General features: G+C 34.3%; 1 protein-coding gene across 1 annotated transcript; it reads left to right on the top strand.

The window, feature by feature from the left end:
- Positions 1-12,063: 12,063 nt before the first annotated feature.
- On the top strand, positions 12,064-24,574 carry LOC128228919 (heat shock 70 kDa protein 12A-like). The gene is made up of 11 exons (XM_052940466.1): positions 12,064-12,159; positions 13,145-13,237; positions 14,012-14,098; positions 14,252-14,365; positions 17,742-17,849; positions 18,014-18,124; positions 19,463-19,568; positions 20,983-21,183; positions 21,497-21,715; positions 22,005-22,158; positions 23,129-24,574. Exons 1-11 carry the CDS (start codon positions 12,128-12,130, stop codon positions 24,190-24,192), a joined length of 2,289 nt encoding a protein of 762 aa, XP_052796426.1. The 5' UTR covers positions 12,064-12,127; the 3' UTR covers positions 24,193-24,574.
- Positions 24,575-25,029: the final 455 nt, after the last annotated feature.

Here is a 25,029-nt window from a genome sequence, read left to right as displayed (position 1 = left end):
AAACCATGCTATCCGACAAGGATATCTAAACAGGGCTTCCAATTGACCCTACCTCTCATGAGATATCGTCAATGATGTTTGCAAGTAAGTGTCACCTTTGACCCGAGAGAATTTCAGTGCAAGAGTCGTTAGTCCTGAAACTGAAGACCAATGGGGCCGCAAACCATGTGCTGAATGTTTGTTTATTCAATTAGAGTGTCTTTAAAGTAAACACATGTCAACAGCAATTAACGCCCGAAGTGACAAGTGATCAACCATGTCCATTAACAGCAGTCAAATTCAATGTCGTGAATAACTCCGCCATTATGTAAATGGATACGGCAGTTTTAGCTAACTACTAAGAACAATGTTTCTATATCAACAATTGAAATGTTATTTAATTAAATTTCACCTTTAGCTAAAAATAAAAGATAATTCTTGGAAGTTTGTAAATGCGTAAAAAATAATCAATTAACGTCTACCAAATCAAGTCAAGTTTCCTTTATTTCACTCATTCCAATACAAACATGGATAAATGAACTAATATCAAATGATAAATGTCACAAAGGCAAACGAGTGAAATAGGTACATTTAAAGATTTGTTTTCTTATTTTACAAACGTTTGACAATGAATATTATATAAAGTAAATTACATCAATCTGGTTAAGTTTTTGTCACATACATTAGTGGATAAATAAATAAATGAAGAGTCAATAAAATATCGTAGCAATTAGAAACAAAATGGTTCAAATTCTGTATATGTCAACAGGCATGTCCTACAATTAAAATGATTTCAATAAAATTACTTTAACAAACAGTATTAAGTTAAACATCTGTATTTTATTCCGGGTATTTATAAGTTTCTCTAGTTTGTAAATATTTAGGTGTCTGTAAAAGTAGGGTTTACTTTCCTCTCCTGCGCATGCACCAGGTCCAAAAAGCGCGGGAAACGGGTGCCTTTACGTTTAATTCCTGTCAATTATAATGAAAGTGATAGGAGAACTATTTGACGTAAATCCTGGTATATCTACATTCAAGTTCTATTACATAACATGTTGATTGCTCTGCTATTTTTATTAAGAAACAATAAAGGGATATTGGCAATAGGAACGCTGAATGTTTTTGTTTACTTCCGGAAGAATCCTCAAGTGAAAATGAAACTAAAAGTAAAAGCGAGAAAAATGTCAACGCGTATTAGATTTTGACAAGGATGCATCGGATTACATAACAAATAATACATGCATCCTTTTTAACTCAACACTTACCGGTACAACTTCGATAACATTGAAATATATCGCCAGTCTTCGTAACAGATCGCTACGAACATCTAACATATTTCGGGGTATAGTGGTGTGTAACCTGAAGCACGTTCCGTTTTGAAAAGTTGAAGAGAAAATTTATTAAATTTGGCAGTTCTACTTTGCAGAATTTGATGCAAACTGGCAGAGTGATAAACTACAGGGAAGATATTGTCAAGAACGTGTGTATTCGCTACATGAGTGTATAATTCGTGCCATAGAAGTGATTTTGTGGTTCGTGTCGTTCAGCGCGAGTAGAAACTTGCCCTCGCACCGGTTAAATTTACAAAGTCACCTATTTCCGTGGGTAGGAAAAAGCTTGGTTTCACCGAAATTAAGTCGTAAAATTGCAACGGAGTGCTATGAGAGAGTAATAGTGCCTGATCATTCTGTTTTGTCTTGGAACATTGACGTTGAACATAATTTTATTTTACATGAAACACATGAAAATGATGGTACCTTTTCTTTTGATAAATTTGATCTTTGTAACATTGATAGTTCGTTTATGTCTGATACCAATACTTTGTCAAATATAAATTATGCTATCGATAAATTAAAACAGGGTTTGCAAACCCAGAATGATATTGACATTCCATATAGATCTGTACATTTTAGTTCAAGCAGGAACATGAAGAGGTTCCGTAATGGTAAACCGTGGTGGAATGAGCGGCCATCTGAATTATGGTACAATGTGTGTGATAATGAGAAGTGTTGGTTAGCCTGTCCAGACAGAAATGGTAAACTTCGATTGAAATCTGTTTATGTTCAGAGCCGTTAAATATTTGATAGAGAAGTTCAGCGGTCGAAACGTATGTATTGGTTTTCAATGCAACAAGAACTTTTAAATGACTGCAATGTAGACCAAAGTCGTTTCTGGAAATCTATTGGTAAAGTGAGTGTCGGCCACTCGAAGCATAAGCAGATTCCAATGGAAGTGGTGTTGGGCAATGGCAACATTTCCAATCATTTGCCAGATGTATTAGATAAATTGAAGTCAGATTATAGCTCTTTGTTTAATAACTCAAGGTTTACTGAAACCCCAACGGTAGTTAACGATTGCAATAGTATAAATGTAATGGAGGTTAAGAAAGCAGTTCATAATGCGAAATCCGGTCAATCTTGTGGTATATATCAACTTCCTGCAGAAATTATTAAAAATGACACTTCGGTTATGTTTTTACATGTTTTATTTAATATCTGTTATAATAAGGGAATTGTTCCGTCTATTTGGAGTAAATTGATTATAAATCCAATCCCAAAGTCTTCAGCCACTGATCCAAGAGATCCTATTTCTTACAGAGGCATTGCACTAGCTTCCGTCATATACAAGCTGTATTGTAATATTTTAAATACACGCCTCAGTGGTTGGGTGTAGTCGAATAATCTGCTTGTTGATGAACAAAACGGCTTTCGGAAACATAGGAGCACCACTGACCATATTTTATCTTTAACCTTTCTCATTGATACTAGGAGAAAAAATAAATTAAGTACATTCTGCTCCTTTATTGACTTTCGTAAAGCGTACGATTTTATCAACAGAGATAAACTTTGGACTCGGCTTAGCGACTGTGGCGTGTCAGGTAAAATGATGATAGCTATTAAGTCAATTTATTCATCTATTCTTTCTTGTGTAAGAATTAACGGTTATAAAACTGATTGGTTAGAGACACACTGCGGTCTCCGTCAAGGTTGTATTTTGTCACCACTGTTGTTTAACATGTACATCAATGATCTTGCTATATATTTGAAATCATTTGGTAAAGGTGTAACACTCGACAACGAATGTATATGTATTATGTTATACGCAGATGATATTGTTTTGTTAACTGAAAATTCAGCTGATTTGCAGTTTTTATTAAGTGCCTTATATGACTGGTGTTGTATGAATGACATGGAGATTGACTGTAGTAAAAGCAGTGTTGTTCATTTTAGACCAAAGGCTCATGAAAGAACAAGTACAATTTTCAAATGTGGTCAAAATACTATTGGTGTTGTTGAGAGATACACATATCTTGGTTTAGTTTTGCATGAGTTCTTAGACTGGAATATTACTGCCAAGGCAGTAGCTCAGAGTGCAAGCCGGGCATTGGGCCTGGTTATTGCCAAGTGCAAGTTAATTGTGGGGGTTTCATTTGATGTCTACACTAAGCTTTTTGATTCTGTTGTGTGGCCTGTTATTAATTATGGGATAGCTATATATGGTAATAAGTCCTTTTTCTGTATAAATGCTGTATTTAACAGAGCCATGCGGTTTTTCCTTGGTGTGGGTAAATATACTACCAATGCTGCAGTTATAGGGGAAATGGGGTGGTTGCCATTAGAAGTCCGACAGTGGAAATCTATATGTACCTACTGATCGCGCCTTTCCAACCTTGGTTTGTCACGGCTCAATAAACGTATTGCACTCTGGGCTGGTGTGAAGGGGAGTAACTCATGCGTTTACTGGTTTTATTTGGTTGAGCAGAAACTGTGTTCTCTGAACCTGGATTTATTGCAGTATTGAAACCGTGTTACCTAAACATGCTATTTTAAGTAAAGTAGAGGAGTTGTTGCTGCATCAGTTTACGCAGGGCTGGTTGGCTCAGATTAATAGTACAGTTGGTACATCAGGTAGAGGGCGCAACAAATTGCGTACATACTGTTTGTTGAAATCTGAATTTGGTACAAAACAGTATTGTAAAATAATCATGCCGCTGCAGCATAGATCGGCACTGCGTAAATTTAGATGTGGTGTAGCTCCTCTACGAATTGAAACTGGCAGATATGAAAACTTACTGGTTGAAGCTAGAAAATGCCCTTTTTGTGATACTGTAGAAAACGAGTCCCATGTTATCCTTGATTGTAGAGCATATGATGATTACCGTGTTACATTGTTTGCTAAGTCCGTTGAAACTGATAACTTATTTCTAACTATGAGTAATACTGAAAAGTTAAAATTTATACGTTCATGTATATACTTTTAAGTATGAAGATGTTTACTTATTGCACCTTGTATAGGTCACACAAATGATTGGCTCCTTGTTATTAGATGAACCTCCTATATAATGGTCGGTAAATCCAATTTCACCTGCTTGTTTTAGTGTTTCTGGGAGCTTTTGTCAGTATTAAGTCGGTTGTTTCACTTTTTTCTATGGGCCTTTAAAGCAAATATTATGCTCATTGATGGAAGAAAATTGTTTGTGTGGCATATTAGTGTTTAATTTGTAAGTACAGTTGTTGTTTTTTTACCAGTCAGTATCCGTCACATATTTTATAACAAGTCAGTATTTTATTTTGTTTTAATACGTTCTGTGTATTTGTCAAATAGTCTCCTGTAATTCTGTATAGAATGGCCATATAATTATTTGTTTTATGTGTTGCATGTAACTTTTAGTATGTATATGGACGAGACTCTAATAAAGATATAAACTAAACTATTTCGGTGGCCGTACTAGTACAGGATGTTGCTATTTTTAGTAAGGAAAGGTATTTCCTATTTATAGGTTCTACACCGTAGTATTTTAAACTAGATGATTGATATTGTTATATATTAAATAAATAAAATTGGATATTTTTACAACAAACAAGTCTTAAGTCATTTGATCCTACTCAAGGGAGCTTATAGCACTGTGCTAATGCTTGCAGACAATACATTCAACATTCCGATCCAAAGGTTTATTAAAACAAAAAACCCTGCCTACCGACCCTTAGGATTTTGAGGCCCGTGACCAGAAACAAGAACTTTTTTTTTTGGCCATACCGTTTTCACTGCTGTTCTTATAAATCAGGGTGAGTAAGCACGTGACTTCAACGGTGTTCTCACATGAGTCACCACGGGTCATAACCGATGTAAGCAAACAAAAAAGTAACATTAATTCCTAAACAACTTTTTTGAGAGAAAATATATGAACATATTTCTATATGTTTTGCTTTTACAAGTGTGAATAATTTAGATTTGATTGTATTTTAACAATGCAATCCTTTGCAAAAATTTAAACTCGACGGGATTCTGTTGAACCATGCAACGCTGTGTGCGCCTTGAGTCTTTGTTTTGTATATATTTCTTAGTATTTAATAATATTTTAGAAGTCTGACATGTGTTATAATGTTACTTTTGTTCATTACTTTCATAAAACGAATTATTTGTAGATTTTTCAAGAAACGCTGTTGTTAACGTGAATTTTATATTTGCTGTTGTTTGATGAAAACACAATTAACGCATTTGCCATTGCCGGCGTTTACAAGTCAAAGAAAGCCTTTAACATGCACGATGCCTCCATTGCTACTTATGGTTTGCTTTAACACATGTTTAGGTGTTGTACAAGTTCATGAATTACCTATTTTATAGACAGTTGAATTGCATTTAAGCGTGTTTTACTTATGACCAAATATGTATACTGGTTTAAAATGATGTCATATTTAAAAGACGAGGAGGGTAGAGACCTTTCATGATTTTAATACCTATGGTAGACGTTGAGCTAAAATCTATAAATGGCTGTCATTTCCCTAGATTCAAGTAGTGTTTATTGTAAAAGTTACTAATTGTGTTCAGCATTGTTTAGTTTTTGCGATATAACAACGAATACCAAGACCAGAATAGGGCTATCCTGCAATCTTCATTTTCCATAGAAAAAATGACGGAAGAAAAAATACACTAATTTTCTTGCCTTATTTAAGCATTTAACTCGCAGTCGCAAACTGTAATGATGAACATGTATTGGAAAAACTTAATTAAATGCTATTGAACTTTCATTGGATATGGTGACGCACAGTGCCACCACATCGGTGTCAATGATGGAGATAGATACAACGCCCTACCCGACTCTTCACGGAACCACTGCACCACGTACGCAGCTGCCGCAGTATTCTGCACACACAACACCGTCATCCACACGCTTCAGCTGCAAGGTTATTCTCGTACACGACACACGCAGCTACCCGTGTTTACTTTTTTTGGTTAATATTCTGATCTTTTACATCATCAGTGTATACAGTATCTTTCACACTTTATTACTAATAACTTACAATTTCGGGTTTCATCTTTTATTTGATGTATGTTAAGATTGGTTATTTATAAGTGATCGTCAACTTCAGTAGTGTGACTCGTTTTTTCGTTACATCACTAGTGAACACAGTAAATTTCACATACTGTGACTTACATTGAATAATTTACAATAACCACCTAACGTACCAGTTCCTTTGGCGTTTCATCTTTTATTTGATTTGTATGTTAAGACTGATTGTCTATGATTGATCCTCGATATCCAATAAACAAATAGAATGTGCATTTGAATATGTAAATTCAGTCGAACCTCGATCGCTCGAACTCCTAAGGACCGGCGAAAATACCTCGAGCCTCGGAAAATTCGAGTTAAGCGGGAACGTTTACTTTCAGTTTAAAGAAATCGGTCCTGTACATCTAGTTCAAGCCAATGAGGATTTCGAGCCAAGCGATTTCGAGCCAACGGGTTTCGACTGTATATGTTAATATCGTTCATTAATATGTTAATGTTTTAATATCGATAATTAAATTACACAAATAAATGGAAATATGGGTATTTTTTAAACGAAATGAATATTTTAAATAAAACTCTCAATAACCATTTTGCGGCCTTTTGTTTTTATAGTGTTATGTAACTTAATTGTGTAGTAGTATATAGTCAGACATAAATATGACTTTAGGCATCTTACCCTCAACTAATTTGTCAATTCATAAACCATTGCCGATAATGCTACATGTTGATGCATACATTATTTTGGTATTATTTAAAAGGGTATTTTTTACTGATAAAAATGTAATTCGTTTCGTTTTTCAATGTCCAATGTCCAATGTTGTGCCAGCACAACATTCGTTTTTAAAATCTCCAATGTCCAATCTGTACCAGCAAGACATTCATGTTTGAATATCCAATGTTGTGCCAGCTCGACATTCGTTTTTGAATATCCAATGTCGTGCCAGCACGACTTTCGTTTTTGAATGTCCAAAGTCCAATGATGTGACAGCACGACTTTCGTTTTTGAATGTCCAATATCCAATGTTGTGCCAGCTCGACATTCGTTTTTGAATATCCAATGTCGTGCCAGCACGACTTTCGTTTTTGAATGTCCAATGTCCAATGATGTGACAGCACGACATTCGTTTTTGAATGTCCAATGTCATGCCAGTACGACATTCGTTTTTCAATGTCCAATATACAATGTCATGCCAGCACGACATTCGTTTTTTAATGTCCATTGTTGTGCCATAAATAAACAGAATTAAAACTGTCTATCAATGTTGCCAGTTGGTATTCCAAATGTTACCCATTACCCACTGTATGAAGCAATATATGTAAATCCATAGCTAATATCCATGCTGAAATAGTAACTAAATAAGCATTATTATGGTAACTGTTTAACTACTAACATACAGAGTATATACTTTGAAATGAAATTATATTAACAAAATAAATTCAATATGCAAAGGAAAGCCCAAGCAAAACTTTTAAGACCACCTCCATCGTGTTCATTGCATAGTTTAATAATCTTCAATTGACAGCAAATAAATAATGAAAATATTCAGAAAGGGACTCTCTTGGAAACACATGTTTCAAAACGTCTTTAAATTGAGTTATTATGTTCACTTACTTGTACAAATCACAATCAGCAACCGGCAATTACTGTCTCATTATGTTTTAGACAATACACTAATTCATTATAAACTATAATACAGTACACATTTCCAGAATTGAGAAGTAAGCATAAAAACTTGTTTAAGTCATCTTCGATATGTCACTAAAAGAATTAACATAAGATGTACTAAACACCACAATTGACATGTTTGCATATCTGACGCATCATTACCAATAATAAAAAGCAAACATCGAAATGAGAGGTGTGAAGTACAGAAAACCAAAAGGAATGGAACCTTGGTTTTAAAAAGAAAAGAGAGAATGAATTGAAGGAATGATAAGTCTTCATAGAAGAGTGCCCTTATGGACCACATAAGAATGTTGCAGCACGTCAAATATCCTCAAGAACTTTCTCACAAATTATATCAGAATATTGCCTATTCTAAACTTCTATGCATTGTATAAATAGAAAATAGAAAATTCTGGAACATTCTAAACAAATCCTGAAAAATACATTCTGAAAAACATGACTTAATGGATCTAGGTCACCTAGCAATGAAACTAAATGATTAAATAATGAAGTACACATTTAAATACATATAAATGTTACTTCTGTTGCTTTCGATAACATTTTTAGCTTAATTTGATCCACCGCGGGAGAGACTGCGTCTTCGCTGTTAATCGCGGCGATATATTCCGCGGTAGTTATCGCGGTGATGCAAGTCATCGCGTTCGTCTCTGCTACCGCGTACGAATTCCGAAAATATGCACGTGGCGAATCGCCGCGATGCGACTTACATTGTTGTTGTTTTTCTAACAAGGTGACAGTAGCGTGTTAATACTTTCACAGTTGGAAAGCATAATTGTTAGAAATCAAACTACGTTTCGAGTACGAACTAAGACTTTTAGATAACGGATCGAGTTTGTATTAGTTTAATAAAACTGACTAGAATTATATGTACAGGACGGGAACAAAGAAAACGGCTTTAGAAATTTTACATCCACATTAATTACCGTTATCAACAAAGTTGACCAAAACCAATTTAATCTTGACACCATACTCTTTCTAAACCTGAATAAGGCGACGCCTTCTTAAATTTATTTCCATGTTACACATTAAATTTGTTAAACAAAGAAAAACAACTTAGCTGTTCATTATTTTTTTTTTGTTCATTTACATTTAAAGGGTTTGGAATGTTTAACGAAATTCCCCTTTCAAATATATAAATATATGGGCCAAATTGACCACAGCGAAAATTATTTAGGCCCAAATGGCCATAGCCCACTTGACCCAAATGAATTTTGAAAAAAATGGTCCAATAATGTTGACCCGATTAAAGGCCAACTGGTCACCAAAGCCTCGGGGTTGAAAATAAGCAATCAATTATTGCACTGCAATCACTTATTGCAGCAGTTAAACAATACAATTTAGTTCAGCTCAGTAAATATGCAAATCAGTATCAAATATCAATTACAAGTATTCATTCTTTAGCAAATGTAAGTGAATTCCGTTACGGAAAAGCAATGTTCGGAAAGTATTTAAAATGGTTAATGATAAATTTGCTTAAGATTTGGACAGAAAGGTGCTGCCGAGCGCTAACCAATAGAAGTATGGCGTATTAAGTACAACAGGTATTGACGCGGTGCTCAACGTACAAAACCCTTTGAACAAAAGCAAGGTATCATAATAATTTACATATTCTGCTTATTTTTTCATATAGTCTATGGGAGCCTCGCTGGACTTGGATTCTTCGGGGTATTCGTCTGGCGATTTCTAATGGCCGTTGCGCACATTGAACTTTCTGCACTGGGTCGCCAGCTTCCCCGGTTTTACGTCATTCAATAGAGCGATGGTAATGGCATAACTGAAATATTCGAACAACACAACAGAAGAGAGCATCTATTTACACCGAAAAATGAATATATAATATGCGTTTCATGCAAATGTTTGTGTATAAAGCGTAAAGCTCGGCTGCCTTAAATATGTAGGGGGTAGGGTGGGTTTTTTAAATGACGATGAAATTAATTCCATACCTTTTAACACACCTTGTATTGGCGATGGCTTGATTCGAAAGAAAGCTTTACCACAAAGGATTAATACTTGTAAAGCGAGAATTTACTTGACCAATAGAACTTTAGAAGCCCAATAAACAACTCATGCGAATTGACCCTACGTTGACCTTCGGTTAATAACAACTAACATTTCATTTGTTGATAACCTCGGTTACTCGACATGAGTAACCGGAATTAAGTTACACTTCGCATCGCCGCGTATCGCGGTGGCTCGGCGCGGTGGAAGAATCGCCGCGTATGGTGAAAATTAGATAAAAAATATAACGTCCGCGGTAAGGAAAATCGCGGCAATGTGTTAAATGTGCAAAAAACGCGTGGTTGGTAGTGTATGATCTTTATGTTTTATAGACGTTTTGATAAAAAGAAACACCTGAAACTGTCCACAATGACAGATAAAAAAAATAGAAGGAGCGGCACTATGTGTCTCTAGCTGTCCTTTCTCTGACGAAATGGACTGTTTTCGGCAGTTCAGTATACCGTTTATCTAAAATTATCCTGATGAGAACTGTTTCTCAACTTTCTATTCTTGCTCCATTTATCAGTGAACTTGTGGGAATTAAAGCATCGCTTGCTGCCCTAATTCAAGCATTTCAGTGGAAAGAAGATTGTCGCACAATGTTAATTTTATGCTTATCTTTTCAAGGGGAGAACTTTCTCTTAGAAATCAAATGACACCCTTGTAATTGGAATACAATGTTAGTAATATGATTCATTCTAAGAATATATATAGGTTGTCATAGTCTATAATCGCTCGAAAAGCTTAAATACGTTGTTTTTTAACATGCAGAAATTGTCCAATACACATTATTTCAGGGACGTCACTGTGAATGACAAAGGCAAATAATAAGGAAGTGTTATCTGCTTCAATAAAATACATCCCTGCTAAGCGAAGGATAGGCCTACGCAATATGATAGTTCACTTTGTATTGAATTTTCATGATTGCATACACTTAACCAAAGTTCTAACGCATCACTTAGGATTTGATTAATTTGGCAAAGACGCACGATGTGTTTCAAATTTATTTTATTGTTTTCAAACGTACAATATCAACTTCACAGGCTGAAAAGGAAAAACATATACCATATGTGTTAAAAAGGAAATAAGCGATTAATTGAGGTGCACTCAAATTTTCAATGGGCGACGTTCACTAGATTACCGCCTTTTGAAAGCGCATTGTTCATAATTTCTGAATGCTAAATATAAATTATAAAATATGTGCTCTCTATAATTCGAATGAATATAGATCGGTGCGGCAATGGTTTATGAGTCTAATTCCTCGTGTCGCGACGAATATCGTGGAAACCTCCTTTTCTACTTCCTGTTTTAAAAAAATAAAACCTCCCTTGAAACCATGTTGAAATATCGTGTTACAATAATACAATGAAAACTAATAAAAATAATACAAGCTCACCAAAATACTTCCATTGTAAAATTCCATTTACTCTCTTTCGAAGTACCAAATATTGTTTTTCAATCTTAAGATAATTGCAACTTAAAGGTCTTGTTAAAGGAATGTTTTGCATGACAATCCCCTGCTGTGCATCTCCTTCTAATTGCACTGAGGTAAAAGTAGGGGACAATTTCCTGTGTATTTGTTTATTGGCTCACGGCCATTTAGGGTCCATTTCTATTATAAAACCTCCAAAACTTCACAGTAGGATATTTAGATCGAAGATCTGATAAGACAATTAAGCAATTAGATTAAGATCAATACACAGAGGTTGTTTCCTATACACGGTTTTGGGGTTTGTTTATTTTGGGGATGGGGGTGTCACTAGCAGAAGGATTAAACTAGGCCTTTCGGCGACATTATTCATTATTTCCTCACCGCTTGCATTTCTTACACCGTTTTAATAAACGCTATTAAAATACATTTTGAAAAATACAAGTAAAGGGAGCAAGTAAAAAATACCGCAATACGATTTGTATCGCTACAAGTATCATCGATTAAGTGTTTTGCGACAAGTTAAAAATAACTAATAGACAAGGAACTGAGTTTTTAAGTAAATAAATAAGACTTACAACTTTGGTTGAGTGTATAACTGAAGCTGTTTATGGTCTATCTACTGGTTCGTTGGCAACAATCAAAACATTTGAAAACAATAGTTTAAGCTTCCTCTTTCGATTTCAATACAGGTTTTAAATCAACAATTTTGGTGTAATATAATTCATTACTTGAAAACAAAATGGATAAAAAGTATCGTGATGATTTAAACAGGTAATTTAACTTGATTTATATTCTTATATCGTATTTATCCATGATTCCCAAGTGTTAGCCGCGTCAAACAATGTATACTCATTGTATTGTATTTAAAAGACATGTAGAAAACATATTTTGTCAAAATGTTAATTTATAGTTTGTACATGTCAGCAACCAAAACGCATTTCCAAATATATTCAGGCAACAAAATCATTTTATTGATATGATATTACAAAAATAAAATGTTTTAGCCTGTCACTTGCATACAAATCGGTCCAATAACAAAGTGCCGTGTAAATTTTAGTTTATTAGGATAATTCACCACGTAGTAGTCGCAGTAGTAGTAGTAGTGGTGGCGGTGGTGGTGGTGGTGGCGGTGGTGGTGGTAGTGGTGGTGGTGGTGGAAGTAGTAGTAGTGGTAGTGGTAGTGGTGGCAGTGGCAGTGGCAGTTACAATAACAGTGGTAGTGGTAGTGGTAGTAGAATTAGTTGTAGTAGTTACATGATTAGATCATGTTTGGTGACTGATCAACGTTTATGCACTTTTAAAAGCTTTTATGTTTTTCAATTGATATTGACGTATCAAAGTTATATTAACGTTACTGTGACTATAAACGTATTGAAACAAAATGAAAAGTTTTGTGAACCAGTTTTGGGGGACATTTCAATATTGGACACCAAGTGTGCCGATGTCAACAGGGAAAAACAGTTGTCCCCTATTTTACCTAGTTACTTAATAATTTTATGGTAATTTATCATGTTTTAATTAGCAAATTAAAGACTAGGTTATTGCCGTAGATGGAGAAAGTTAATATGGTGCGGCTGCAGAATTTATCTGGTTTGGCTCACAATGAATTCCTCCGCATTGCCAGATAAACCTCCTCCATCCACGACACTAACCTAGTATTCAATATATCTTCGGCATAATTTGCCAAATGAGCATCGGGAATGAACACAATCGATTCAATAGTTGAGATTCATTTCATCGAATCGTGTATTTTAAGGAAGCGTATGGTTAAACAAGCTACGAGAAAGTGCCCTGAGTCGGACGATGAAGAAACCTACGTCAGGCAGCCGGATTGGGCGAATCGGGAAAGGTAAGATATGACAATTCGGGGTAAATGGATAACAGTGATTCCAACATGGCTATTGAAAATTATACGAGATTAATATTAGAATATTAACACCTCAACTCCCATTACTAAATGAACTGTCGTTAGGCAATTTCCGATAAATGCAACATCATCGGATATGTTTGGATCGCGAATCATCGTATATTAATGTACATGTGAATAGAACAATTTCGATCTTGTTATTGTTTGCATTGCGTGAGCAGGCCACGAAAACGTAAGTCAACATATCTTTAGGAGTAAATTTATAATTAATGTATCGTTGTCATTAGCGTTTCAATTTTACATTAAAACGGAATTTCCTGCATTACTTTGACGTAATATTATAAACTGTTTCCGGTTACGGTCTAGTCGTTCTATTGACTGCATGGGTGAGAAAGAAGTACCGTAAGGTATTCTTTAATGAAATAAAAAGAAATAAACAATTGTGGACAGAAATAATAAACTATTGGTGTAAATATAAGTAATGAATTGCGTGATTGTTGTCATTATCGGGGATATGAACGCAGTTAGGCTTGTTTGGACATCACACACTTTAACCCATCCAATTACGCTTATATCCCGATAATGACATCAATCATGCAATTCATTCCTTAAATTAATACATTCGGCGAGCACTATTTGGCACCAGTGGTCGGTTACAGAAAACAATCGGACTTCAATATAATGAAAAGCACCACTAATTATCGTTCAAAAACTCATGCGCAAGCTGTAATGTTATTCTTGAGAACTTAATTCTAGGCCATCAACTTACCAAGGAGGTTCGGGGTTTCCAGTGATTCCTAAGAGAAATGACAAGGAGAGAAGTGCGTTTTTAATGCCTCCCAAGTAAGAACTTTATCTGTTAGTGTGTTCATGTTATCTCAGGAGTAATTATTGTCCCTTCTTTTCTTGAGAACATATACACTATATCATGAATGATACAAAACTGAATAAACATAAAAACGTGCGCAATTTGTTATGTTATTCTTGATAACTTAGTTCTAGGCGATCATCTTACCAACTCTTAGACCAAGAAGAAGCAGAAGGACCTATGGAGGCTCGAAGTCATCCTAAAAGTGATGCCAATAAGGGTGCGTTATCAAGGCCTTCCAGGTAAGACATGTATCCGTGAGTGTTATCACGTTTTCTCATGAGGAATTATTGCCTCTTCTTGTTTGAAAACATGTTTCATGAATGTCACAAAACATAGTTAAATCATGAATACGGAAAGCAACAGGAACAAGCAAATAGTTTATCCTAAGACTTCATGAATCAGAATCAGAATCAGAATGCATTTTATTTGGATTTAAACATGTAGTTTATCATCCATAAACATGTAACAATAATATGTACAGGTCAATAAATACAAACACAATACAACAAACGTGTTATGTTAAGCTATAATGGTATAATAAATACAGCAGTATACTGCATAAAGTTACTTTTAAGTATTGTTATTCACTTCGAAACTCAGTGAGCAAATTTAATAACAACAATAATAGTAATGATAATGATAATAATCGCAAGAATGAAGATATTAATGAAGTAACTCATCATAATCCGTTAAAACCAAAACATAAATTAATAAGACTTTGCTGGAGGGTAAATTAATAACTTTCAAAACAAATATCATATTTACTAAAAAGGTTCCATACACAGGTATGTATATTTACATTTAGACCAAAAGAAGGCATTTATTTCAAATAGAGCTAAAATAACGAGTGGAGAGCATTTTAATAAATATGACTTCGAGAAGGAAACATTTACAATACATAGAATGTTAAAACAATGACAATCTTAACCTTGTAATACATTATCTCTAATTATAATAGCACAACGTATATAAGTAATCATTTTATATAATACATCAGAGTTCTTGCATACAACAAGTTCAAGAAATTTGACCATATTTGGTCTTTGAATAACATGCGCCGGTAAATAGCGTTTACGGATAGTTTTATATTTTTGACAAACACACATAAAACGGAATTCATCTTCTATGTCCCCAGAATGACACACTTCACAACGTCTCTCATGTCTCTCTATACGATTGCGACCGTATCGTCCAGTTTCCACCCGTAGATTATGGCAAGATATCCTCATTTGTGTGAACAGTTTAAGCAAATGAGTAGGAATACTCGCACTTAGATATATTTCATATTCGAAGTCTCTTTTTATTTCCTTATAAACTGTTATTACAGAGTTTGAATGTAAATTACTTGTCCAGTCCTGGATAAAACAGTCTTTAATTCTTTGCTGGAACTCGTTTATAAATAGTTGTGTATTTATATGTGAGGCATTCTCCCAAACGTCACCAAAGCCGTATTTAAATAATGAGTTCTTAACATCAAATAACCAATTTTTCTTATTTGATTCTAAGTCCCGCAAAGACATCTCATATATACTTTTTACAATACAATTTTTGGTACATAATAGTTTTGCCCAATACTTGATGATACGTGTGTAACGGTTAATGAATAGTGGGTATCTTCCTAACTCCCCATATATTGCCGCATTGCTTGCTGATGGTTTAACACCCAAAATCCGTTTGCAAAATTTTAAGTGTAAACGTTCAATGTCCTTCGATTTAGTAAAACCCCAAACTTCAGAGGAGTAATTTAGTATTGCCGTTACAAAAGCATCAAACAATTGACATTTTGTTTTAGGGCTAAACGTAAGCTCTTTCAATTTATTGAGAAGCACATTCATTGCTTTTAATGCCTTTCCACATAGCAATTGTATATTTGAAGAAAAAGATCCATGACAATTTAACACAGTTCCCAGATAATTGAAATTATCAACGATCTCTAATAAACAATCGCCATATTTCCAGCTCTCGTTTGCATCATTATGGCTGTATGCTTATATCCTTTGATATTCTACTTGACGATTGTTTAGCTTTTTATGAACTTGTTTGCGTAGCTAGGATAAGTTCTTCTGTTTGAATATCTGACTAACTGTCAAAATAATAGACTTCCTGGAGCAGATTTAAAGAAAGTTATTGGTCTCATTTTAACCATCAAATCAATGACCATTTACGTCAGACATATTTATGCTTTAAGAATCTTTCAATCTGCGAGTAGCAGGTTATTCTTCTTATGATTTAACCTGCGAATGGTATATGAATCATGTATATTTACATGCTATTTTATACGACCAGGTGATGTTATAGCTTTCTTGTGTATTGCTTTCTAATATCAATTATGCGTTTTTATCGGCTTAGATAGTACCTGGAAAGAGAGTTTTTCAACGCTATGCTGTTGTGGCTAAAAAGGAGATATTTTCAAATAAAATATATATAGCTATTAATAACCATAGAAAAGCCAAAATGAACACTTATACCTTGAAAATAAAAATGTTTTTAAATTAAACTTAGATTGTTATTATCAATGAAATAATCATAATGTTAGAAAGAAAGTAGAGGTATAGGCTCGTGATTCGTTATTGATTTTTTATATTTGTTAATATATTAGCTCTTTAAGATAATTTTAATTTAAAAAATATCATGTTTTGAGTTAAAGATCATCTTTAACGTAACATTTCAGATGTTGTAGTAACGACGAGTATAGATAATGCATACACAATAAGTATATTGATGAATTGTCCATCTTGTTTAAACATAACAAACAGTTGAACTCCTAGACGCATCATTTGAATTCCATATTTTACAATGTCAACCAATTAATAAGGAACAATTCTTTCTAGGTTTAAAAAAATCTCTTCGAATATTTGTCTCGCTAAAATATTGAGATGTTTCCGTTTGGTATAACGTCACAACGCTGAATCAAAATATTGATGTAGTGTTCGTGACGCCGTAGTTTCCGTGACACAGCCAACAGTATCTACAATTAACTGTACTTCCTTTCATAAAAGTATGTTTTGATATTCGAGGTCTGGATGAAGTAGATAACAAAGGGTCTTTATAGGTATATTGTTCAATAGTATATCATAAAAATGGATCTTACAATGTCAGAAATATGAAAATTTAAGTTTTTCTCATAACAAAATATATCAGATAATGCAATAGCATGGTTTAAAATGCTCGAAATGATACACAAAACTCTAACATTTAAATGTTCATCATTTCAATTTTATAATGCTAGAAAAGAGAGGTATCACGGACTCTTTAAATGGCCATATCTGAAAAAAGCTGAATAGGTCTCAGACTAGACCACTTTCGATTATATAAAAGAGATAATGGTGCACAATTTCGTGTGTAAAATTAATACCGGAACAAGAAAAAAAATATATGCTATATTAATATTTAGTATAAATACATTCAGCTTGCATAATTTAGCACAAGCATACTTTATGGAAAATAATTCGGTTTACAAAACGAGCCTACAAGGTCGTGACAAACTCTCTATTTGTCTATAACAAAACATATTAGTAAGGAATCTATTAAGAAGCACCAATGCCCTGAACAAACAATATATAATCGTTTAAAATAGCTCAGTAGGTAGTGTTATTCTTGATAACGTAATTCTAGGCGACCAATTAACAAACTCACAGATGGAGAAGAAGGAGGAGGACGTTCGGAGTTTCGAATTTCTCCTTGGAGAGATGACGAGGGAGACGTGTTTTCATGGCCTTCAAGGTAAGACATGTATTCGTTAGTATGTTCATATTTTCTCTGGGGCAATTATTGGTTCTTCTTTTTACACATATACATATATAAACATATACACCATATCATGAATGTTATAAAACAGAATAACAAAAAAACGTGCGCAATTTGTTATGTTATTCTTGATAATTTAGTTCTCGGCGATCATCATGCCAACTCTTTGACGAAGAAGCAAAAGGACATATGGAGGCTCGAAGTCATCCTAAGAGAGATGCCAATAAGGGTGCGTTATCAAGGCCTTCCAGGTAAGACATGTATCCGTAAGTGTTATCACGTTTTCTCATGAGCAATTATTGCCTCTTCTTGTTTGAAAACATGTTTCATGAATGTCACAAAACATAGTTAAATCATGAATACGGAAAGCAACAGGAACAAGCAAATAGTTTATCCTAAGACTTCATGTTGTGTTCGCAACATCATTATGGCTGTATGCTTATATCCTTTGATATTCTACTTGACGATTGTTTAGCTTTTTATGAACTTGTTTGCGTAGCTAGGATAAGTTCTTCTGTTTGAATATCCGACTAACTGCCAAAATAATAGACTTCCTGGAGCAGATTTAAAGATAGTTATTGGTCTCATTTTAACCATCAAATCAATGACCATTTACGTCAGACATATTTATGCTTTAAGAATCTTTCAATCTGCGAGTAGCAGGTTATTCTTCTTATGATTTAACCTGCGAATGGTATATGAATCATGTATATTTACATGCTATTTTATACGACCAGGTGATGTTATAGCTTTCTTGTGTATTGCTTTCTAATATCAATTATGCGTTTTTATCGGCTTAGATAGTACCTGGAAAGAGAGTTTTTCAACGCTATGCTGTTGTGGCTAAAAAGGAGATATTTTCAAATAAAATATATATAGCTATTAATAACCATAGAAAAGCCAAAATGAACACTTATACCTTGAAAATAAAAATGTTTTTCAATTAAACTTAGATTGTTATTATCAATGGATTAATTATAATGTGAGAAAGAAAGTAAAGGTATAGGCTCGTGATTCGTTATTGATTTTCTATATTTGTTAATATATTAGCTCTTTAAGATAATTTTAATTTAAAAAATATCATGTTTTGAGTCTAATGGTACAAAATAGCTTGAGTGCAAAACTGTGATTTGCGGTTTTCCTTCCGGGAATGTTCAAAAGAACAACTCATATCGGTTTTAAGGATATTTCCTTGATTCGAATGATGTCAAATCATTCATGCTCCATGACATTCTTTTATTGTTTCTGCTAGTAATCAGGATGTAATGAACGTCTGTTCATGGCCAATGTGTAGTTAATAACTACGCACGTCGGTCCAAAAGTGCAAAGCAGTTCTAACACAATCTCTGAATATTTCATTTCCTTGTTAACGAGATGAGGGAAATGCGTGGAACAGAGGTGTATCCACACCTTAGTATCGGATAGTATACGAAACGAAGTTGACTTGCTATCGAGATACGGGTTCCACTCTGAGCCGTGGGTGATATTCAGAATCACTATGTGAAAAACGCATCGTCACATGACAACAAAGAGTACTCAAATGAAGTATAAAGTTATAAAATTGTTTAACCGTCTGTTATGAATTTCAGAACCAAGGCAAAAAATACAATAGTTACTGCAGCCATAGACTTTGGAACTACTTACACTGGATATGCATTTTCATTCAAACACGAGTTTATAAAAGACCCTTTAAAGGTTAGTACAGTAACTTTATTTGTTTAGCCTTGTTTGTGTATAAGATAATTGCATTACATTATCTGATCACGATTATTGAAACAGTAGCGCAGTGTTCACATGATGTTAAATCGATACGTACCTAAATTCTGTATGAATAGGCCAAATTTTACTGTTCAATTACATAAGTCCTATATAGATGTGAACATATTATAATCTATATGCATGCTGTATTTGCTGAAGCCATTTTGCAAGTTGCTAAAGACAATAGTTGAAAGACAAATGTATTTCAGTGTAAATATGTGTACTAAGTCATACTACATTTAGGCTGATGTTTGAATTGTGAAGGATACTTGATACACACATTGATCTGCCTATACATTCTTTGAGCGACAACACACACTGAATTTCAACATTTTATTAACTATAGTTCAAATTAAGCTTTAACTCATATGAAAATATAGAAAGACTCATATTAATAGACTATGTCAAAAATGAAAACAAAAACAAGTACAGCATGGTTTGATGCCATTATCGGGATGTGAACGCAGTTGGGATGGTTAAAGTGTGTACTTCACGCGTACTTTGACCAGCCAAATTCATTACTTATATTTACACCAATAGTTCATTATTACATTCAAGAATTGTTACAAAAATAATTAATTTCGTTTAAGAAAACCTTACATAATCCTTCCTCACCCATTCTGCAAATAGAACGAACCGACCGTAACAGTAAACAGTTTATCAAATGACTTCACAATAACGCGGAAAAAGATCAACCACCTGAAATCACTTTCTTTTAAACGTAAAATTGAAAAACTAATGGCAACAATTCAGTTAACATATAATAAATAATTACTTTCTAAAATGTTGATAAACTTTTTTACGGGACATTACGTTCATCGGATGATAACAGCAATTGCAGAAAGGCTGTTTGTTTAAGGAATGTAAGTTGAGGTGTAAATATGGCATTATAAAATATTTCCACACGACGCAAACTTAAGTCTTTTGCTATACAAGGAAAAACAGCATGTATAAACATTGTTCCAGCTTAACCATTCATTCCCGGAGTATAATTACTAAACATTTTAATAGTACAGCAGACATTTCATCGATTCAACAACATATACAATTCATAATGACAGAACCTTTTCACAAATTGTTTCTCTTTATGAAGTATTATTGTTAACTGTGTAATATAGGATAACGTCACGACTACATTCGAATTGTCAGACGATAGAAATATATGTATCAACGTCCTTTGAACTCATTGTTAAAATCATACTATAGCTGTTTTGCCGTATAACGTAAGATTGTCTTCAAATTGTATGTTATGTTATATATTAAAAAATAGCCTGTGGCTTGCTGCTTTTACTCGCATTTTTCCATTTTACCAATACCTTATATCCATTTATCAGTTGTCTTTCCCTTACAGATAAACGCGAATGAGTGGAGAAACGTTCATCAGGGACAAATGAAATGTAAAACGCCAACATGTCTTTTGCTCAATGCAGATAGAAGCTTGAATTCGTTCGGACATGAAGCTAAACTTCAATACAAAGAAATTTGTCTTGATGAGAAAGAAGATGAGTATTACTTTTTCTGGAACTTCAAGATGACACTTCATCAACAGAAGGTAGGACTGCTATCCAGTATTCTGTTGTTTTTTTCTTACGGGCTATAAGTCGCTAAGGTAGTCCCTAAGCAGGATGTTTTGGATTCCTAGAGGTATTCGGTTTCAACTAAGATCATAAATACATGCTCTCACGTAATATAGTGTGCCAATGAAAATGACTGAAATTATTGTAATTACTTGTTTCAAAATCGTTGTTTAATAAATGTTTTAAAATTGCACCATTGAATATTCGGTGAACATTGGGTGAATTTAAATCGATTATATGATCCGTAGTCTTTGCATTCATGTTTACGTTTTTTCTTTTTATCTCAAGGAAATCAAAGGGGACTTCAATATAAAGGCAGAAAATGGGGACAGTATCGATGCACTTACGGTGTTCAGTAGGTGTATAGAGTACCTGAAGAATCATATGATGAACATTCTGACAGGTTCTGTATCACAACTTAATATCTCAGACGTCACCTGGGTTGTTACAGTACCGGCGATATGGAATGAGTCTGCAAAAAAGTTCATGCGATTAGCAGCAGAGAAGGTTTGTTGTACACATATTGATATATATTAAGAAAAAATCAATCCAATTAGCAAAATACATACAATGTCTTAATTTTTTATTGCTATTTTTAGTTGACAGTAATGATAAAACGCCTCAATGCAAGTTGTACAAAGTAGACACAACATAATCAAATAAAAGGCAAAAAATCCAACCGCTATTTAGCCGCTAAATAACGGTGCAGAAATAGTTCAAATATCAATATTGATATTCAGTTGCATAAATACTGTATGCTATGTCTAAAACAATGGAAAAGTATGGGGCATTTCAGGCAGGACTTCCTGAAAATCACATCGAAATTGCACTCGAACCAGAAGCAGCGTCTTTATATTGCCGACAATTACCAATTGCAAAAGACCCACAAACGGAGCATGGTGTTTCCAAACTTCCTGTTGAATCACAGTATATGATCCTGGACTGTGGTGGTAATAAATTGATCGTTTTTTGGCGCAAACAACTATTAACTGATATGATCCACTCTCGCTTATGCGTCTTGGTTACAAACAAGTACTGGTGTCTTTTAAGAAATACCAAGCGAGCATGTCATTTGTGCAATTATACGGGTTTATGTATTGGATGAGTATATTTATACCACATACCTCTTTTGGGATTGTGTTTTCTAAACACGTATTTATCTTATTGGAGTATTCACTATAAACTTCAAACCTATAAGTGTTTGTGTACACATGAAAAATGCCTTGAATGGTTGAAAATTGTTTTCTTATTTTATCAAACTTTGTTACTGTACTGCAAACTTCATCTTGAATTATGTTTCATGCCTCGAGCCCCTTTCAAAGAAGAGGGTGTATATTGCTTGCACGTGTAGGTCGGTTGGTCGGTCGGTAGACCAAAGTTACTTGACAATGCATTGACCTATGCTCCTAAAGCTTGACTTGGAGGTTGGGCGTGACATAACGATTTTGAGGTCATAATGTCTGATTAATTGCAAGAAAATGCCATTCAAATTTACGTCACATGTACCATTTCCCTGCTGCCATGAGGATACATGTTTATCTGCAAACAGCATTCATTATCTCAAAGTGATTAAGGACTGTACCTATTATCCTCAAACTATGAATGAGGATAGGTCATAATCATAAGCATCCAATGTGAAATGAATTATAAGCTGACATTTCGGTCTTATTTTATTTTATTCAAGTGTCCTGACAACATTGCGCTCAGGTGGCATAAAGTTTGAAAACATAATATTGTGAAAAGCAAACGAAAGACGCTATAAACTCATCTTTTTAAATATGATTTTTGTGCTTTGATGTTAAGTTTTCGTATGACACACAAAAAACTCTTAGAAAAAATATATCACAAACAAAACAATATTGTACGAAGACTGAAATGAATTATAAAGTTAATAAAAGTCTTAACATGATTTGGTTGCAGGAGGAACGGTAGATGTTACAGTACATGAAGTTCTGTCCAACGGTAGGCTCAAGGAACTTTATGCTGCAACAGGAGGGAAATGGGGCGGTATGGTTGTCGACAAGAAATTCTTGAGCTTTATTGCCGAACTAGTTGGCGACCAGGTTTTTGAATCATTTGTAAAAGATAACAAAGACGACTATTTCGATCTTCTTGACGACTTTGAAAGCAAGAAAAGAGTAGCTAATCCGGGTTCTACGTCAACTATAACGATTAAAATTCCAACCACTTTGCAAGAGCAATTTCGAAGGTTTTTCAATTGCGATCATGGAAAAAAAGATGTCAAGGCGCGGTATAAAAACAAGGTGATGTTTAAGGGAGATAAACTGCGCATAGATGCGAAACAGTTCAACTCGTTCTTCGACGAAGCAGTAGGTGACACTGTAGCGCACGTTCATGACTTAATAGAGTCACTGTCTGACATAAACATCAAAACAATTATCATGGTTGGAGGGTTTTCTGAGTCGCCTGTTCTGCAAAATGCAATTCGAGCTGCATTTGGTCGGGACAGAGAAATTATAATACCACAAGACGCAAGCCTTTGTGTTATGAAAGGAGCTGTGCTTTTTGGACATCAGCCATCAATGATAGCCGAGCGAAAGGCGCGTTTTACGTTTGGGTTTGCTATGGTTAAACATTTTAACAGATTTAAGCATCCAGAGGAAAAGAAAATCGAAATCAATGGAGAGGAACTTTGCAATGATCTGTTTGACAAGCATATTGAAATTGGAGCAACTGTGAAGTACGGAGAAACACAGGCAGAAAAATTCTACTATCCCATGTCGCCCAAAGATACTGTGTTTCCCGTTGCCATTTTTCGCTCTACCGATCCGAATCCAAAATTTGTTGATGAAAGAAGCTGTGACTGTGTTGGATCTTTCTTAGCGAAACGCCCTACTGAGAGCATAGGTTCCATGGACCAGATCAGAATTCGGTTGATACTAGGAAATTCCGACATCAGCGTGGAAACTGTGAAATGTGACGGTTCCGTTGAGAAAAGCGATTTCAAGATAAATGAAACTTAAATAAAATTATTCGTTCGAACGCATAGGGCATTACGATATGCTTTTCGATATAAATAATTTTAGTATTTTTGTTTTAGGACGGAAAAATAATGTTTACTTATAGACTGGTACATGTGTTAATTGCTTGTAGTTAATATGCTATAGGTACATCATGTTCAATATATTTAAATTCCCAAGTTTATAGTATCGATCTAGACAAACTGTGTTAATATTGTATGAACAAGGAGTGGTTTTGATTGCAGTGTTTAGTAGTGCACTCTGATGGTGAACAAAATTAAAAATATCAGCTATTCTTTAACAACCATTTATCAGCAGCAAAAGACGTCACAATGTTTATATCATGATGGATAAATATTTAATATATATAGCATATAATGATAAATCATATTTTGTTTTTTAGAGCGGTATTGACGCAAGACGGCACGCTTGCACATTTTCAAGAAACGCTAACATGCTGTATGGATTTTCTCGCGCACGTTCGAACAGCATAATTGTTCATTAAGCGAAACTAATTATTAAACAAAATTAAACATTTTAAAGTTTATTTTTTTTAATTTTAACTCTACAAACCGCTATTATTTTAAAAGGTTATACTTGTTTAACAAAATATGAAATAGTACGTTAATTACCAACTTTCCATCTTTATCATGCATAAATAAATTCTTAAAGAGTGATCCATCCGTACATCCAAAGCATACAAACTGTGGTACTACAAAGTCAAGGTGAATACGACATTGTCAACGCCAATTGGAATCAAGTAGTATAATCGTTGCTAAGCCAGTTTCAAGATAAGTGTCAATCCTTGATAATAAAGTACGCCAATGAACATTGTAACCA

Source organism: Mya arenaria, chromosome 3, assembly GCF_026914265.1.
Source record: "Mya arenaria isolate MELC-2E11 chromosome 3, ASM2691426v1".
NCBI lineage: Eukaryota > Metazoa > Mollusca > Bivalvia > Myida > Myidae > Mya > Mya arenaria.
This window is presented reverse-complemented; position numbering and strand designations above follow the sequence as displayed.

Bases quoted from the DNA above. Each gene is read 5' to 3' on its own strand.
- LOC128228919 (XM_052940466.1), top strand. From the start codon at position 12,128: ATGGATAAAAAGTATCGTGATGATTTAAACAG. The intron at 12,160-13,144 runs GTAATTTAACTT...GTGTATTTTAAG, and splicing joins TATCGTGATGATTTAAACAG to GAAGCGTATGGTTAAACAAG. The intron at 22,159-23,128 runs GTAATAAATTGA...ATTTGGTTGCAG, and splicing joins TATGATCCTGGACTGTGGTG to GAGGAACGGTAGATGTTACA.